Source organism: Rhinopithecus roxellana, chromosome 12 (genome assembly GCF_007565055.1).
Source record: "Rhinopithecus roxellana isolate Shanxi Qingling chromosome 12, ASM756505v1, whole genome shotgun sequence".
Lineage (NCBI taxonomy): Eukaryota > Metazoa > Chordata > Mammalia > Primates > Cercopithecidae > Rhinopithecus > Rhinopithecus roxellana.
In genome coordinates, this window is record NC_044560.1 from 31414484 (window position 1) to 31433696 (window position 19213).

General features: G+C 42.1%; 1 protein-coding gene across 3 annotated transcripts in view; it reads left to right on the forward strand.

Annotated features, from left to right (window-relative positions):
- The window catches only part of ZNF382 (zinc finger protein 382), a 58078-nt gene extending 40013 nt beyond the window's left edge, over positions 1-18065 (forward strand). For 2 of the 3 annotated variants that reach the window (XM_030942940.1, XM_030942941.1), the window contains one exon: positions 13695-16733. In XM_030942940.1, the coding sequence (XP_030798800.1) occupies positions 13695-15115 (1421 nt within the window). In that variant the 3' untranslated portion in view covers positions 15116-16733. Of the gene's footprint in view, positions 1-13694; positions 16734-17814 lie in introns of those variants that run through there. The other variant, XM_010385647.2, reaches the window with a different exon arrangement.
- The last annotated feature ends 1148 nt before the right edge of the window (positions 18066-19213 follow it).

Below are 19213 nucleotides of genomic sequence, written 5' to 3' on the forward strand. Positions count from 1 at the left end.
AGCAAGATTCTGTCTCCAAAAACAAATAAATAAATGCATAATAAATACATAAATAAATCTAGATGCCCAGACCAGTAGTTCTCAAACTTTCTAGTCTTAGACATATTTAAAATATTAAAGTTATTAACTTAAAAGAACTTTGTGTGCATTTGTCTGTGTGTATGGTATTGTAACTGGCCTAAGTCCAGCTGCTCACTGCTTAGAGGGCAAAAACATGAGAAATGAGGAGTGGTGAAAGGAAAGCAACTTGATTGATTAAATGCTAGCAGATGGGAGTTGGCAAGGCTTCTGCCTCAAAGACGCCATCTCTACCTTTTGGGCTGAGTGAAGGGGGTTGTGAAGGAAAGGGTGTGGAAATATGTGGGGGTGGTGCAGGAGGGCGCAGGCCTGTGTGTCGTGTTCCGATGCTCATCTTGAGTAATGGCTCTTCAGGAGGTCCAGTTTGCATCATCCTGACTTTGGCCTGGTAGTGGTGGGCTATTTGTAAACCCCCCTAGGTGGAAGGATTCTGCAGCTGGGTCTTGCTGCCTGCTTTGTTGGCCAAAATTGGCCCCTGGAATTCCTAAGCAAGCATGTAATTAGATAAGTAAACACTGTTCACCTGGAAGTGCCAGGTGAGAAAGGGAGAAAGAGTTTCAAAGTGTCTCAAAGTTGAAAGCAAGAAAGGAAAAAACATTTTAAAGTACATTTGAGGCTGGGTTACTTGGTTACACTATTAGAAATTAAATTTTTTTTTTTTTTTTTGAGATGGAGTCTCGCTCTGTCACCAAGGCTGGAATGCAGTGATGCGATCTAGACTCACTACAGCCTCCACCTCCCGGGTCCTAGCAACTTGCTCACTGCAACCTCTGCCTCCTGGGTTCAAGCAATTCTCCTGCCTCAGCCTCCTGAGTGGCTGGGACTTACAGGCACATGCCACCATGCCTGGCTAATGGTTTGTATTCTTAGTAGAGATGGGGTTTCACCGTATTAGCCAGGATAGTCTTGATCTCCTGACCTCATGATCCACCTGCCTCAATCTCCCAAAGTACTGGGATGACAGGTGTGAGCCACTGCACCCAGCTGAGAAATTTTTAAAATATTCACTAATTAACTCATTTAAAAACCGCAATATAAGAAACAATAATAAATCCATTATATATTGACATAAAGTCATATTTTTACAAACAGTAACTGTTTCCTAAAAGAAAAAATAGAAAAATGGCATTGTTTTATATGATTGAAATTTATTTAATGTCTGGATCAATAGAAGGTAGCTGATTTTCAAATATGATTCTGCAATCTATTGAAACGTGGTTTATATTGAAATAAGGTTGAGCCTCCCAAACCCCAAATTGGAAATACTGCAAAACACAAAACTTTTTTAGCACCCACGTGATGCTCAAAGAAAATGCTCATTGGAACATTTTGGATCCTGGGTTTGGGGATTTGGAATGCTCAGCTAGTAAGTATAATGCAAATGTTTCAAAATCCAAAAACATTACAAAATCTGAAACACTTGTGATCCCAAGCATTTCAGATAACCGATACTCAACATGTATATGAAGAAAATCTTTCCTCACACATGTATGTAGTTTGGAAAGAGAAATATTTTTAAAGCCTTTTTAGATTGTCATGGATATTCTTCATTGATAATATACCCAAACTGAATAGTGATTCCTTAATACTTAGTTCCAATACAGAAACTGTATTGCAGTGAACTCTCGTACATTGTTACATAAAAATCCAGTAGTCTGTCTTGTACTTTAAATAGATATTTGGCTGTTGGGGCTCATGCCTGTAATCCCAGCACTTTGGGAGGCCAAGGCAGAAGGATCACCTGAGGTCAGGAGTTCAAGACCAGCCTGGCCAACCTGGTGAAACCCCGTCTCTACAGAAACATAAAAATTAGCCAGACATGGTGGCGGGCGCCTGTAATCTCACCTACTCAGGAGGCTGAGGTGGGAGAATCTCTTGAACCCGGGAGGCGGAGTTTGCAGTGAGCCGAGATAGTGCCACTGCACTCCAGCCTGGATGACAGAGCAAGACTCCGTCTCAAAAAAATAAATAAGTAAATAAACGGATATTTTACCCATGCATTTTTTGGTAATACTGTGTCTTAGTAATTTGGAAAGTATCTGTTCACCGACTTATACAGATCTTCCAAAGTTTGACATATTTCCAGATGCAATATAAAAAAATCCAAAACCCTTAAAGGCCGGGCGCGGTGGCTCAAGCCTGTAATCCCAGCACTTTGGGAGGCCGAGACGGGTGGATCACGAGGTCAGGAGATCGAGACCATCCTGGCCAACACAATGAAACCCCGTCTCTACTAAAAATACAAAAAACTAGCCGAGCGAGGTGGCGGGCGCCTGTAGTCCCAGCTACTTGGGAGGCTGAGGCAGGAGAATGGCGTGAACCCGGGAGGCAGAGCTTGCAGTGAGCTGAGATCTGGCCACTGCACTCCAGCCTGGGCGACAGAGCAAGACTCCGTCTCAAAAAAAAAAAAAAAATCCAAAACCCACATCATCAGCAGCCTCATCAGAAAGGTCTTTATTACAAAGCTGACAGATGCACAGGAGCAAATTGAAGCTTTCCAACAGAATCATCTTTACTTGAAAGCTCAAATTTTATCATTGGCAACAAATATTGGCGGATGTTTCTCTGAAGTGACAGGTTCATCTCGTTCATTTTTCAAGAAAATGTCTACTGGATACCTACATATGAATAATAGTCAGTTGTACTATAGAGTAAAAATGCTCTTTTGCCCAAAAAGAGATATTCAGTTCTCAACTCAAATAATTGAGCTAGTACTTTTCCTTACAAAATATACTCTGGTATGCAGCTTGTGGACTTAAAACCATAAGATCTATAAAAGCAGGAAAGGAAAGCTTTATTTCTTACAAAGTTAAAACCTGCAGGTTGAGAAATGGCCCCTCTGGCCAAAACCAAACGCAGGTGCTTGGGAGAGGAAGAGGAGAGGTTAGGATTTGTGCCTGACACGGTGAGCTATTCATACATATTTAGCAGGTTATAGGAGAATCTATGAATATTTATGAAGGAAACCAAAATGCTTGCATAGTGAGTAAACATGCATGTTACATTCAGCCCATGTTCCCTTTGAGGTGAAGATTTAACATTAAAATATAGTAAAATTGGCCGGCACAGTGGCTCATGCCTATAATCCCAGCAATTTGGGAGGCCAAGATGGGCAGATCACTTGAGGCCAGCCTGGCCAACATGGCAAAACCCCATCTCTACTAAAAATACAAAAATTAGCAGGACATGGTATCGCTCACTTTTAATCCCAGCTGCTTGGGAGGCTGAGGCAGGAGAATCACTTGAACCCAGGAAGCAGAGGTGGCAGTGAGCCGAGATTGCACCACTGCACTGCAACCTGGGCAAAAGAGCGAGTCAGACTTCATCTAAAAAAAAATTGTATAAAGATATATAGGTATATGAATTAGGCTGGGCATGGTAGCTCATGCCTGTAATCCCAACACTTTAGGAGGCAGAGGTGGGTGGATCACCTGAGATCAGGAGTTCAAGACCAGCCTGGCCAACATGGTGAAACCCCCTCTCAGCTAAAAATACAAAAATTAGCCACATGAGGTGTCACTCACCTGTAATAATATATATATATATATAAAATATATATATTATATATAGAGAGAGAGAAAGAGAGAAACAGAGAAAGAGAGAGACAGAGAGAGAGAGAAATTAGGCCGGGTGCAGTGGCTCACCCCTGTAATCCCAACACTTTGGGAGGCCGAGACAGGTGGATCACCTGAGGTCAGGAGTTCAAGACCAGCCCGGCCAACATGGTGAAACCTCATCTCTACAAAAACACAAAAATTAGCCAGGCATAGTGGCGGGTGCCTGTAATCCCACCTACTCGGGAGACTGAGGCATGAGAATCACTTGAACCCGGGAGGCAGAGGTTGCAGTGAGCTGAGATCACGCCGTTTTACTCCTGCCTGGGTGACAGAGTGAGACTCTAGCTCAAAAAACAAACAAAAAGACTCCATGTCAAAAAACAAACAAAAAGAAATTATGTTCTATATGTCAGAAAGTAAAACCTAGGGCACAAAGGCACTTTTTGCACAGTCTCTGTAAACCATCTGGAACCAATCTGTGGTCAATGTCACTTATCAGAAGAAAGTTCCTGAAACCAGTCTCTTTTCCAATTAAAGCTGTAGTTATGGCTTGTGGAAGGGAGGGAGGTGTCAGTCAGCATCTGGCAGTCTGCTTATCTCCAGGCCAGTGCTTGTTCAGCTGCTAGAGAGAAAAAAAAGCCTTGTGGCAGTTAGAACATAATTTATTGCTTAAGTGTAGGGGTGCATGATTTAGCTCTTGGCTGCCATGGTCTCAGGTCTTATTTATAATTTGGTATCATTGCCATAAAGAATCCACTCCATCAATCTTATGATCTCTATTTTAACAAACAGAAGTGGTTTATGCATACTTCATTTTATTTTGTTACTGTTATGTATGTATGTATGTATTTGAGTTGGGGGTCTCTGTTACCCAGGCTGGATTGTAATGGTGTAATCACAGCTCACTGCAACTTCAAACTCTTGGGCTCAAGCAATCCTCCTGCCTCAGCCTTCCAAGTAGTTAGGACTACAGGCACATGGTACTGTGCCTGCTTTTTTTTTTTTTTTCTGTAGACAGATTTTACCCAGGCTGGTCTGGAACCCCTGGTCTCAAGCAGTCCTCCTGCCTTGGCCTCCCAAAGTTCTGGGGTTACAGGCATGAACCACCTCACCTGGCTTATGCATACTTCTTTAGTCATCACAGAATACTGAAAAGATGTATATTCAAGGATGAAAATTTAATACAATTAATGATTTTTTTCTGCTCTATCAAAAACATTCTCAAGTGAAACATTTTTTTTCTGAGTATGTGGCAGTTAGAAATGCAGTGATTATTATTATAGATTTGGTACCAGTACTTTGATTTAAGCTAACGTACTAGCATTTTACCCATGGTATTAATTGTATTTTTTTATTTTCTATATTTTACAATGTCTTGACATTTTTGAGGAGTCTCGCTACCTGGGGAAAGACTGCCCCTCCCAGAGTTAGCTAATTCCTAGAGTGAACAGCTTGTCAGTGAGCTCAACTTTCATATAAAAACCAACTCCAAGTTCATACCCCAACCACCTCCTTTATCCAGCTCTCATATACTAAGCCAGTATTTTCTCTGCCCTAAATCACCCACGGTCAGAGGCCACCCCAGGAACCCACAGCCTGCCAATACGAGTCAAAGGAGCCAGTCCTGAGCTGTTTTCTCAGCCCTGCCTTTTCTTTCCCCTAGAAACCTCCGTGAATGCTCTGGCGTAGGCTTTCCTCCTTTCTGCCTCCCGACCAAACCTGCTGCTTCCCTATATGGCTCGCATGTAGACTGGCATGCTCCCTCCCCTCAGGAAATGTACATCATAAAAATGTTCTTTTAATGGCACTAACTGCTCTGTTGTCACTGAGTCACCACCGTAAATTAAAATCCATGGATACAAACGAAACGCCTACCATTGCTTTTGCCCCATTAGTGCAAATATAAACACAGCAAAAAAAAAAAAAAAAAAAAAGACAAATGAAGTGTTGTTATTATTAATGAATAATCATTTTTACCCTGCACATAATCCCCATTACTCCAACATCAGAGACTCAAGTACTACAAGTTCATGAATCACACCTTGGGAACTGGTGATTTAGATGATGTTTCTTCGTGTGTGTGTGTGTGTGTGTGTGTGTCAGGGTCTCACTTTGTCTCTCAGGCTGGAGTGCAGTGGTGCGATCTCAGCTCACTGCAACCGTCACCTCCCAGGTTCAAGTGATTCTCCTGCCTCTGCCTCCCAAGTAGCTGGGACTACAGGCGCACGGTACCACACCTGGCTAATTTTTGTATTTTTGGTAGAGATGGGGTTTCACCATGTTGGCCAGCCTGGTCTCTAGCTCCCAACCTCAGGTGATCCGCCCACCTCGGCCTCCCAAAGTACTGGGATTACAGGCGTGAACCGCCACACCCCACTGAAATGTTTCTTCTTTTCTTCTCTTTCCTTAGCATTTCTGTCATCTATCTTCCTCCTTTTGTTGTAGTCTCCTATTTATAAGAAAGAGCATTCTTAAACCTATCAGAAAAATAAAAATCATTGTTTAATATCTATCTTCCTCATAGTTTTCACTTTCTTCTGTTTCTTTCCCTGGGCAAAGAAAGGTTATTTCTTTTTTTTTTTTTTTGAGGCGGAGTCTCGCCCTGTCGCCCGGACTGGAGTGCAGTGGCCGGATCTCAGCTCACTGCAAGCTCCGCCTCCCGGGTTTACGCCATTCTCCTGCCTCAGCCTCCCGAGGAGCTGGGACTACAGGCGCCCGCCACCTCGCCCGGCTAGTTTTTGTATTTTTTTTACTAGAGACGGGGTTTCACCGTGTGAGCCAGGATGGTCTCGATCTCCTGACCTCATGATCCGCCCGTCTCAGCCTCCCAAAGTGCTGGGATTACAGGCTTGAGCCACCGCGCCCGGCAAGAAAGGTTATTTCTTTGTTTCCTGCCTGAGTCTCACATCCCGTTCTCACCATGAGACCTACCACCAAAATCCATATGCATGGGACCAAAATGGTAATTTCAAGATCACGATTTCTTTCCAGTAAACTTTTGTGTTTCATATCACAATGCTGAGCATCACTCTTGATATCTGCTGGGGATTGTGGGATTTCGGTGAAAAATACTAACTCATTTTCATCCTATTTCCCTGAGTACCTTTTCACATCTTGTTTGCTTTTATCTCCTTTATGTACCTTGCCTAGGACAATAAATATTTGTTGACTAAATTAATCTTGTTTCATTAGGCCTCTCATTGGTATCTCTCGGATGTGTCCTGAAAGCATTTTCTTCACTCTCAGTTCTTGACTTTATAAAAGTCCTGTAAGCTACAATAATCTGATGAGTTCTCAAATTGATTTCCTTGTTTTATGTGAATGGCTTTCAAATAGACATTTCAGCCCGTTTCTCCCATGTCAACTCTAGTGGTATATTTTAATCTGCCAATAGGAATATGACTATCAATTGTCCTATCCTTTTTGGTTACCAATATATCAGAAATAATAATTGCTATATTTACTATTGTTTATTCTTTTGTTCCCATAATCTTTTTTTTTTTTTTTTAATTGAGATGGAGTCTCGCTCTGTTGCCCAGGCTGGAGTGCAATGGCATGATATGGGCACACTGCAACCTCTGCCTCCCGGGTTCAAGTGATCCTGTCTTCTCAGCCTCCTGAATACCTGGGATTACAGGCACGTGCCACCACACCTGGCTAATTTTTGTATTTTCAGTAGAGATGGGGTTTCACCATGTTGGCCAGGTTGGTCTCGAACTCCTGACCTTAAGTAATCTGCCTGCCTTAGCCTTCCAAAGTGCTGGGATTGCAGGAATGAGCCACCACGCCGGGCCTGTTCCCATAATCTTATTTATTATTATTTGTTTCTGTATTTTCTTGTTCCCATAATCAGCCCAAGTAGTATAGAATTGAGTCCATCATCTCTGTTATACTTTCTTAATCATCTCTCCACAATGTGTTATATTATCAAACCCTGTAAAATATCTTTACATCTTCTTATATTCTCATTTGCCATTGACAGCTTCCAAAATGAAAGCCATATCATTTCAGGTGTGGACTGCTGTAATTAATCTTTGAATTTGCCATGATTTTTCCCTAGTTTTTTTTTTTCAGTTTATTCTGTCATTATGCTAAAAAGATAACACTTTTTAATATGAAATTTAAATCCCTCTATTTTCATGGGTGACAGGATCATACCTCATTTGGTCATTCCAAATGTATTTCTGTCTGTGACTAAGAACTTTTGATAATCTCGTTTGTTCAAGAGTCCTAAATATATTCCATATACAATCAGCCCGCCAATTCATGGCTTCCACATCAGCAGATTCAACCAACTGCAAATAGAAAAAAAATACACAAACACACACACACACACACACAAAATACAAATAAAAATCAGTATAGTATAGGCCGGGCGCGGTGGCTCAAGTCTGTAATCCCAGCACTTTGGGAGGCCGAGACGGGCGGATCACAAGGTCAGGAGATCGAGACCATCCTGGCTAACCCGGTGAAACCCCGTCTCTACTAAAAAATACAAAAAACTAGCTGGGCGAGGTGGCAGGCACCTGTAGTCCCAGCTACTCGGGAGGCTGAGGCAGGAGAATGGCGTGAACCCGAAAGGCGGAGCTTGCAGTGAGCTGAGATCCAGCCACTACACTCCAGTTTGGGCGACAGAGCGAGACTCCATCTCAAAAAAAAAAAAAAAAAAAATTAGTATAGTATAATAGCTGTTGGCATAGCATTTGCATTGTAAAAGGTATTATAAGTCATCTAGAGATGATTTAAAGTGTACAGGAGAAGATGTATAGGTTATATGCAAATACTACACTATTTTATATGAGAGACTTGAGCATCTTTGGATTTTAGTATCCTTAGGGGTTTCGGAACCTGTCCCCTTGGATTGGATAATGAGGGAAAACTGTAATTGGTTCTATTCATCACAGCTGGACCTTTCCTTATATGATGGATACTAAATGTTCCATATATACTTGCAAAGTTAGCCAGCTATGCAGTTAGGGAGTACAGTAATCCATACAAGACCACCCTTACTTCTGACACCAGCTGTAAATTCACGGATACCCAGGACTGCCCTTAGGTTCGATAATGTTTTTTTTTTTTTTTTTGAGACAGAGTCTCACTCTGTCACTCAGGCTAGAGTGCAGTGGCGCGATCTTGGCTCACTGCAACCTCCACCTCCCAGGTTCAAGTGATTCTCAGCCTCCCAAGTAGCTGGGATTATAGGCATGTGCCACCATGCCTTGCTGATTTTTGTATTTTAATAGAGACAGGGTTTTACTATGTTGGCCAGGCTGGTCTCAAACCTCTGACCTCAAGTGATCCACCTGCCTTGGCCTCCAAAAGTGCTGGGATTACAGGTGTGAGCCACCGCACCTGGCTGGGTTTGATAATTTGCTGAAAAGACCCATGGAACTCAGTGAAAGCTGTTACACTCACAGTTACAATTTGTTACAGGAAAAGATTAAAATCAGTCAAGGGAAGAAGGAAATAGGCAGTGTACGGGAAAGTGCCAAACTTGCAGCTTCTAGTTGCCCTATTGCTGTGGAGTCAGGGATAGCAATCCTGGCAACACTGTGTGACAATGCATACAGAGTACTGCCAACCAGCGAAGCTCAGCACAGCCTCAGTGTCCAAAGTTTTTATTGGGGCTCCATCAAATAGGCCTGATTGCCCAGGTGGCTGAGCTCAGTTTCCAGTGCCTTAGGAAGCTGAGCTGATGCTTGCTGCATGACTCAAAACCCCTACCCTAAATCACATTGTTACTGTCTGGCCAGCCAAAGACTCCCCAGCAAACAAATAAACTATTAGCCATGACATTCAAAGGCCTTAAAAATTACCACCCTGAAACTGAAGTTAAAGGTTAGGCCTCTCATTTGGCAAGGTAAAAAAAAAAATTTTTTTTTTTTTGAGACGGAGTCTGGCTCTGTCCTCCAGGCTGGAGTGCAGTGGTGCAATCTCGGCTCACTGCAAGCTCCGCCTCCGGGGTTCATGCCATTCTCCTGCCTCAGCCTCACATGTAGCTGGGACTACAGGCGCCCGCCACCGCACCCAGCTAATTTTTTGTATTTTTAGTAGAGACGGAGTTTCACCGTGTTAGCCAGGATGGTCTCGATCTCCTGACCTCGTGATCCGCCCGTCTCGGCCTCCCAAAGTGCTGGGATTACAGGCGTGAGCCACCGTGCCTGGCGGCAAGGTTAAATGCTTTACCACGTTGGCCGGCCACGGTGGCTCAAGCCTGTAATCCCAGCACTTTGGGAGGCCGAGACGGGCGGATCACGAGGTCAGGAGATCGAGACCATCCTGGCTAACACGGTGAAACCCCGTCTCTACTAAAAAATACAAAAATCTAGCCGGGCGAGGTGGCAGGCGCCTGTAGTCCCAGCTACTCGGGAGGCTGAGGCAGGAGAATGGCGTAAACCCGGGAGGCGGAGCTTGCAGTGAGCTGAGATCTGGCCACTGCACTCCCGCCTGGCCGACAGAGCGAGACTCCGTCTCAAAAAAAAAAAAAAAAAATTCTTTACCACGCAATACTATATATCATTTAGCTAAAAAATCAAGTTTCATTTCCTCCATGAAATACCGTGACTACTGTATAGACTATGCCTATTTCTGTTTTTTATGCATTCCCATTCTACTTAACATCTGTAATATGTGAGCAGACACGTCTTCTGATATGATCTAGTAATTTGGTACCTAATTCAAAGTTGTTTTATATGAAACTTCTTTCTCCATTTGGTTCATCATTTCCCCAAAATAAGGTCCTCTCTTTTGCCTTTCCTTACTGCAGCTTGTAACAGAGGCCAGGTATTCAGTAGTTATCTTATTGATTGTCATACCGTGCAAGGAAAATATCTTTCTTATCCATTTAGAAATCATTTACTACTAAGTTCTTTTTAGGTGTACCTGCCAGCATTGTATCCCCTAACTTCAGATAACAGTGTGTAAATGTATACTCAGAAGATTTTAGAGAAGATTGTCAATAAAATATTGACCTCCAAAAACATGAGTTTTAGTTGGGAAAGCAATATTATATTATCAAATCGAGGACTTTACATAGAATGATCATGTTAAGATCCCAGGTTGTTGGAAAATATCTTGAAGTGAATGTTCCGTACCATAATTATATTACAATTTCAGACAGACAGGATACTGAAAGGTAGAAAAACTATGTGAAAGCTTAGCCGGGAGCAGTTGCTCACGCCTAGAATCTCAGCATTTTAGGAGGCCAAGGCGGTGGATCACTCGAGGTCAGGGGTTCGAGACCAGCCAGGCCAACACAATGAAACCCCATCTCCACTAGAAAATACAAAAAACAGCCAGATGTGGTGGCACACACCTGTAGTCCCAGCTACTCAGGAGACCAAGGCATGAGAATCACTTGAACCTGGGAGACTAAGGTTGCAGTGAGCTGGGATTGTGCCACTGCACTCCAGCCTGGGTGACAGAGTGAGACTCTGTCTCAAAAGAAAAAAAAAGGGTGGGGACCAGGTGCAGTGGCTCACACCTGTAATCCCAGCATTTTGGGAGGCCAAGGCAGGTGGATCACGAGGTCAGGAGTTCAAGACCAGCCTGGTCAACATAATGAATCCCAGTCTCTACTAAAAATACAAAAATTAGCCAGGTGTGGTGGCACATGCCTGTAATCCCAGCTACTCATGAGGCTGGGGCAGGAGAATCACTTGAACCTGAGAGGTGGAAGTTGCAGTGAGCTGAGACCAGCTGTTGCACTCCAGCCTGAGTGACCGAGTGAGACTTTGTCTCCAAAAAAAGGAAAGACTATGAAAACTTTAAGAAAAATTGGATAGTAGCATATACTTGGAGGTATATGCTTAGGGAGGCAATGTAACTCCAATTACCAATACAGATTAGTTTTACATGTCCTAGAACTGCACATAAGTGGAATTGTATGATATGTATTCTTTTTCATAAAGCTTACACGCTGCAAAATATTTGCGATTCATTCCTGTTGTCATTGTGTATCAGCATTGTTTCTTCTTATTGCTGTGGTAGTATTCTATTGTATAATACATGATACAGTTTTACCTGTTCATCTTTTGATGGATATTTGGGCTGTTCCCAGTATGGGACTATTATAAATAACAATGTAAGTCATAGGTAAGATGAATCCATCTTTAAATTGCCCTCCCACATATGGATGGTAGTAAGGCAACTATAGTAAGATATACAATAATTTTTTAAAAATAATTAAGATTAATCAGTGCTCTGCACATACATCGAAGAATCCAGTCCTTTACAGCTCCAACAGGGAATTGCAGAGTTAAGGTAGGTGACTGTATTGGGAGGAAAACTCAAACCTATCTTTCCCTAAAGCTGAAAAAAGTAATTTGGCAAATTGAAAGAATGAAGTTAGAATTGTTGGTCAGGAGAATTTCATTATTGACCATCTCTGGCAGAATAAATTGATGGTAACAGCAATCAGAATACTAAGTTTCTGGGCACTGTGGCTCATGTCTATAATCCCAGAACTTTTGGAAGATCATTTGAGGCCAGGAGTTCAAGTCCAGCCGGGGCAACACAGGAAGACCCCCGTCTGTAAAAAAAAAAATAAAAAATTAGCTGGATATGGTGGCACACACCTGTAGCCCCAGATACTTGGGAGGCTGAGGTGGGAGGATTGCTTGAGCCCAGGATGCCAAGGCTGCAGTGAGCCAGGATCACACCACTGTATTCCAGCTTGGGGGACAGAGCGAGACCCTTTCTCAAAAAAATAAAAATGAATTTAAATACATATATATGTAAAAAATGTATACGCAACAGTGATTATATTCCTGTTGGAAATATATTTTGTCTTTTGGTGTATTTGATAATTCCTCATGGGAATATGTTTTCCAGATTCTCTGCTTTCAAGAGAAAATAAATTACAGTTATATGGACATCTAGGGCCTAGACTATAGACAAATGTTTCTGTAAACACTTTGAATTGAGCTGAGAAAGTTCATTTACCATTCATGGGCTAAATGCAAGTGAAGAAGAAATAATTGGAAGTACTTATAACACTTACTTAGTCATGAGGGGATAAATAATGTATAGCTTTTTGTCTCTTCCTAAATAATTTTTGGTCACATTGCCTATTGTTCAGCACCCTTGGTAGGCTCACTTCAGCAGCTCTGAATCTTCCATTCCAAGGAGAATCCCTCTTTCATCATTCTTTCTCTTCTGCTCACTTATCCCATTTTTTTTTTTTTTTTTTTTTTTTTTTTTTTGAGACGGAGTCTTGCTCTGTCGGCCGGGCTGGAGTGCAGTGGCTGGATCTCAGCTCATTGCAAGCTCCGCCTCCCAGGTTTACGCCATTCTCCTGCCTCAGCCTCCCGTGTAGCTGGGACTACAGGTGCCCGCCACCTCGCCCAGCTAGTTTTTTGTATTTTTTAGTAGAGACGGGGTTTCACCGAGTTAGCCAGGATGGTCTCGATTTCCTGACCTCGTGATCCGCCCGTCTCGGCCTCCCAAAGTGCTGGGATTACAGGCTTGAGCCACCGCGCCCGGCCTTTTTTTTTTTTTTTTTTTTTGGGACAGACTTTCGCTCTTGTTGCCTAGGCTGGAGTGCAATGGCATGATCTCGGCTCACTGCAACCTCTGCCCCTCTGGTTCAAGCAATTCTCCTGCCTCAGCCTCCCGAGTAGCTGGAATTACAGGCATGCGCCACCATGCCCAGCTTATTTTGAATTTTTAATAGAGACAGGGTTTCTCCATGTTGGCCAGGCTGGTCTCAAACTCCTGACCTCAGGTGATCCGCCCACCTTGGCCTCCTGAAGTATTGGGAATACAGGCATGAGCCACTGCACCTGGCCATCCTTGTGTTTCTTATACCTTCTCAGTGCAGCTTATATTTATAACATGCCAAAGATATGAGTGTTTTTTGCTTATGCCAGTTTTTCTTCATTTTAACAGAGTAGCAAGATTTGTATTTGTGTTTATACATTTTCGCTGCCAAGAGGTAATTTATTCTGGCCTTTTTGTAGATCACAGTAGTTAGATGGTCTCACCATAGTTTGTCTGGATGTATACCCAATCCATAGCATTTATGTGAAGACTCACAGTGTTAATTGTATTCTCTTCTAGAAGAAGATGGGAAAACTGAAGATGTCTTAGTGAAGTTCAAAGAATACCAAGACAGGCATTCTAAATCCCTCATATTCATCAATCACAAAAAACTAATTAAGGAGAGAAGTAATATTTATAGTAAAGCACTTACTCTAGGCAAGAACCATATTTCAAAAACCGTACTATGTGAATATAAACCTGATGGAAAAGTTTTGAAAAATATTTCAGAACTAGTCATTAGAAATATAAGCCCCATAAAAGAGAAGTTTGGGGACAGTACTGGATGGGAGAAATCACTCCTCAGTACCAAGCATGAGAAAATTCATCCTGCAGTGAATCTCCAGAAACAAACAGAAAGAGTTCTCAGTGGTAAACAGGAGCTTATTCAGCATCAGAAGGCTCAAGCTCCAGAGCGACCATTTGACCATAATGAATGTGAAAAATCCTTCCTGATGAAAGGAATGCTATTTACACATACTAGAGCTCACAGAGGAGAAAGAACCTTTGACTACAATAAAGATGGAATTGCCTTCATAGAAAAGTCAAGCCTCAGTGTCCATCCAAGTAATCTTATGGAAAAGAAGCCCTCTGCCTACAACAAATATGGGAAATTCCTCTGCAGAAAGTCTGTCTTTATTATGCCTCAGAGACCACAAACAGAAGAGAAACCCTTTCACTGTCCTTACTGTGGGAATAACTTTAGAAGGAAATCATACCTCATTGAACATCAGCGAATTCACACAGGTGAAAAACCTTATGTTTGCAATCAATGTGGAAAGGCCTTCCGTCAGAAGACAGCCCTCACCCTTCATGAGAAAACACATATAGAGGGGAAACCCTTTATTTGTATGGATTGTGGGAAGTCCTTCCGCCAGAAGGCCACCCTCACTAGACATCACAAAACACATACGGGGGAGAAAGCCTATGAATGTCCTCAGTGTGGAAGTGCCTTTAGGAAGAAGTCATACCTCATTGATCACCAGAGAACTCACACAGGAGAGAAACCATATCAGTGTAATGAGTGTGGGAAGGCATTTATCCAGAAGACAACCCTCACTGTGCATCAGAGAACTCACACAGGAGAGAAACCCTATATTTGCAATGAATGTGGGAAGTCCTTCTGCCAAAAGACAACCCTCACTCTCCACCAGAGAATTCACACAGGGGAGAAACCCTATATTTGTAATGAATGTGGGAAGTCCTTCCGCCAGAAGGCAATCCTCACTGTTCATCACAGGATACATACAGGAGAGAAATCCAATGGGTGTCCTCAGTGTGGGAAAGCCTTTAGTAGGAAATCAAACCTCATTCGCCATCAGAAAACTCACACAGGAGAGAAACCATATGAATGTAAACAGTGTGGGAAGTTCTTCAGTTGTAAGTCAAACCTCATTGTCCATCAGAAAACTCACAAGGTAGAAACCATGGGAATTCAGTAAGTAATGTGGCTTTTTTTGGTAAAAAAATGTTAAGTCATAGTAAACCCTGTAGATGATGTTGCTTGCAAGCATAATAATATCCAACAGTTTAAGGTACTATACCACATGGTAACCTACTATTTGCCAGCCTGTAAAACACACACACACACACACACACACAAGTATTATTAGACAAATTACATGACAAAAATAATTAAAAAGTCCAAATTTTTTTATTACTAGCTTCAGCAGACAAAAACTTCCTCTGTCAAGGTGTTATAAACATTGAAAATCACATTTTCCATTTCAACACATATCGTTTTGTTAATCAGTAATAACTAGTTGGCCAACTGACTGCGGTCCATGGACTATACAGTGAGTAGAGAGGTTCTTTAAAAGAAGGAGGTATACGGGAGGTGGAGCTTGCAGTGAGCTGAGATCCGGCCACTGCACTCCAGCCCAGGCAACAGAGTGAGACTCCGTCTCAACAAAAAAAAAAAAAAAAGAAGAAGAAGGTATAAACTGTATTTCTCATTGCAAATACAAAATAAAAATTAGTTGTTACCTCCTCACAGTTGACCATGATTCTGACTTCTAACATTACAAATTAGTTTTTACATATTATAAACCTTTCTATAAATTGGATTATCATGCATTCTTTCATGTACGGCTTATTACATTCATCATGTCCCTGAATCTAATCATTAGTGCATGTGGCAGAAGTTTATTTATTTTTATCCAGGATAGAATTCTATTATATGATTATATCACAATTTATCCATTCTCCTATTGATGAGCTTTTACATTGTTTACAGCTTAGGGTCATAATAAATCATGCTTCTGAGAGCATACTTGTCTTGGTGTACATACATGTATTTCTCTTGTGTATATACTTAGGAATGGAATCGCTGGGTCAGTGCATATGTGTATTCAGTCAGATACTGGCAGACGATTCAGAACTTTCACCACGTGAGATAATTGACACTGAAGGGAAACAGCTATAAATTTTATCAATATGGTGCTGGTTCAAACCAGAGAATTCATGCTGCAGGGAAACTTGATCAATGTTATTGTGAAAACTGGGAATGTGAATGAACGTAATAGATGTAGAAAGACGTTTAGTCACAGCCCAAATCTTCCAGGCAAATGTCATAAATGTGAGATTGCTGTTATCCACAGTTAATGCGTTATTTGAAAGCAAAAAGTCTACTAGAGGAGAGGCATCCAGCATTTCCCTTTTTCACCATCAGAGAATTCCAACTAGAGAAAAGTCCTGTGAGTGTGTTGAAGTTGGAGCATGGGGAGGAATATAGTCTTTACCTATGGTCTGTATCTTACTGGTCAAGTACAAATGATGAATATGGAAAAGCTTATAGCCATCGTTCATATATTACGCTACACCAGGGAATTCACATAGGATGAGAACTCTTCAAATGAAATGATTATAAGAATGACTTTAACTGTTGCTCATTTCTTTTACACCATCAAAGAATTAATACTAAAGAAAGGAAGATTAAAAGGAAACAAATGGGGCTTGGGACTTTGTTTTTTTTTTTTTTTTTTTGAGAGAGAGAGTCTCACTCTGTCACCCAGGCTGGAGTGCAGTGGCATGATCTCAGCTCACTGCAGCCTCTGCCTCCCAGGTGCCAGTGATTCTCCTGCCTCAGCCTCCTGGGTAGCTGAGATTATAGGCAAGCACCACATGCATGGCTAATTTTTGCATTTTTAGTAGAGACAGGGTTTCATCATGTTGGCCAGGCTGATCTTGAACTCCTGACCTCAGGTGATCTGCCCACCTCGGCCTCCCAAAGTGCTAGGATTATAGGGACTTTTAACTCTGGGAAGAGCTCTCTTCCATGACAGAAGTCTAGCCATACCGAGACTATGATGCTAGGAAGTCTATGTGTAGGCACCCAGGTCAACAGCCACAGCTGAGCTCCCAGCCATCAGCTAGCATCAGCTGCCAACCATGTAAGTGAAGCCTCTTGGACATCCAGTCAAGCCTTCAGATGACTGTGGACCCTGCTGATACCCAACTGGTACCACAAATGAGACCTCAAGCAAGAACTGCCCAGCTGAGGTCTTCCCAAATTCCTGGCCAACAAAATGGTCAGGCTTTTAAACTAAAAACAGTTTCATTTTTTATTTAATAAAAAAGTTTTTATTTAACTTGATTGTTTTATTAAAAGGGAAAAGTAATTTTTTAGTATCTATTAACATATAATAAAAATAAAGGTATAAGGCTGGGCTTGGTGGCTCATGCCTGTAACCCCAGCAGGAGGTGTTGGAAGGATCACTTGAGCCCAGGAATTTGAGACCAGCCTGGGAAACGTGCCAAAACCCCATCTCTACAAAAAATTAACCAGGCGTGGTGGCACATGCCTGTAGTCCCAGCTACTGGGGAGGCTGAGTAGGGGGATCACTTGAGCCCGGGAGGCAGAGGTTGCAGTGAGCCAGGATAGTGCTACTGCACTCCAGCCTGGGTGACAGAGCAAGACCCTGTCTCAAAAATAAATAAATAAATAAATAAAGGTATAAATATTTGGATTCTGCAGTCAATGAGCAAAGATATGGTGGTTACTAATAGGTGATTTTGGCATGAAGAAAAACTGACCACAAAATACAGTTGAGGATTTGGCTGCATTTTTGGCTTACAATTACATACCTTAATAACAACTCAATTGAGGGGTCCATATATGTTCTTTCTCATTTTCTGGCAGTAAATCATATTCATCATATACGTCCCAATTTTGCACACACAAAAAAATGAAAATAGCCCCCAAAGAAAGGCTGTGGATAATGTGATCCATCCTCAAAAGACCCCGTGCTGTCATTTCTCAACAAAGGCGCAGAGAGAAATCAAGGTATGGAATCTAATGAATGTCTGTGAAGGAGGTACTTTTGAATGCTTTAAAGAAAGTGTAAATGAAGTTGTGTTTTCTTTCTTTCTTTTTTTATTTTTGAGACAGGGTTTCGCTTTTGTTTCCCAGACTGCCGTGCAGTGGTGCAATTTCGGCCCATTGCAACCTCTGCCTCAAGCGATTCTTCTGCTTCAGCCTCCCAAGTAGCTGGGATTATAGGCGCCCACCACCACGCCCAGCTAATTTTTTTTGTATTTTTAGTAGAGATGGGGTTTCATCATGTTGGCCAGGCTGGTCTCCAAAGCCTGACCTCAGGTGATCCCCCCGCCTCGGCCTCCCAAAGTGCTGAGATTACAGGTGTGAGCCACCGTGCCCGGCCGAAGTTGTGTTTTCTAAAGCTATTTACATATGAGCTACTGCTCCTTAGGAAAATTTGGTCCTGTGGTTTATATTTTGGCGTGAAACAACATTGGGCTGTATTCCAGAATCCTGCTTGAAGATTTCTTTCGAAGAAGTCAGAAATTTTCTTTGCCTTTTTTTTTTTTTTTTTTTTTTTTTAGACAGGTTCTCAGTCTGTCACCTAGGCTGGAGTACAGTGATGCCATTATAGCTCACTGCAGACTTGAATTCCTGGACTCAAGCAATTCTCCTGCCTCAGCCTCCCAAGTAGCTAGGACTACAGGCATACACCATCCCACTCAGTTAACGTTTTTATTTTTTATACATACGGGGTCTTGCTGTGTTGCCCAGGCTGGTATCAAACTCCTGGCCTCAAGCAGTCCTCCAACTTCAGCCTCCTAAAGTGCTGGGGTTACAGGTGTGAGCCACTTCACTCACTTTAGAGATTTTCGCTTTATGAATTGATAAATACAGCATTGCCTCACTTAATAGGGATACATTCTGAGAAATGCATCATTAGGCAGTGTCATGATTTTGCAAGCATCACAGAGTGCTAATACAAACCGAGATGATACAGCCTACTAAACACCTAGGCTATATGGTAGAGCCTGTTGCTTCTAGGCTACACATCTGTACTGCATGTTACTGTGCTGAATACTATAGGCAATTGTAACACAATGGTAATTATTTATATATGTAAACCTATCTAAACACAGAAAAGGTACAGTAAAAATATGGTACTATAATTTTTTTTTTTTTTTTTTTTTGAGACAGAGTCTCACTCTATTGCCCAGGCTGGTGTGCAGTGGTGCGATCTCGGCTGACTGCAACCTCCGCCTCCCGGGTTCAAGTGATTCTC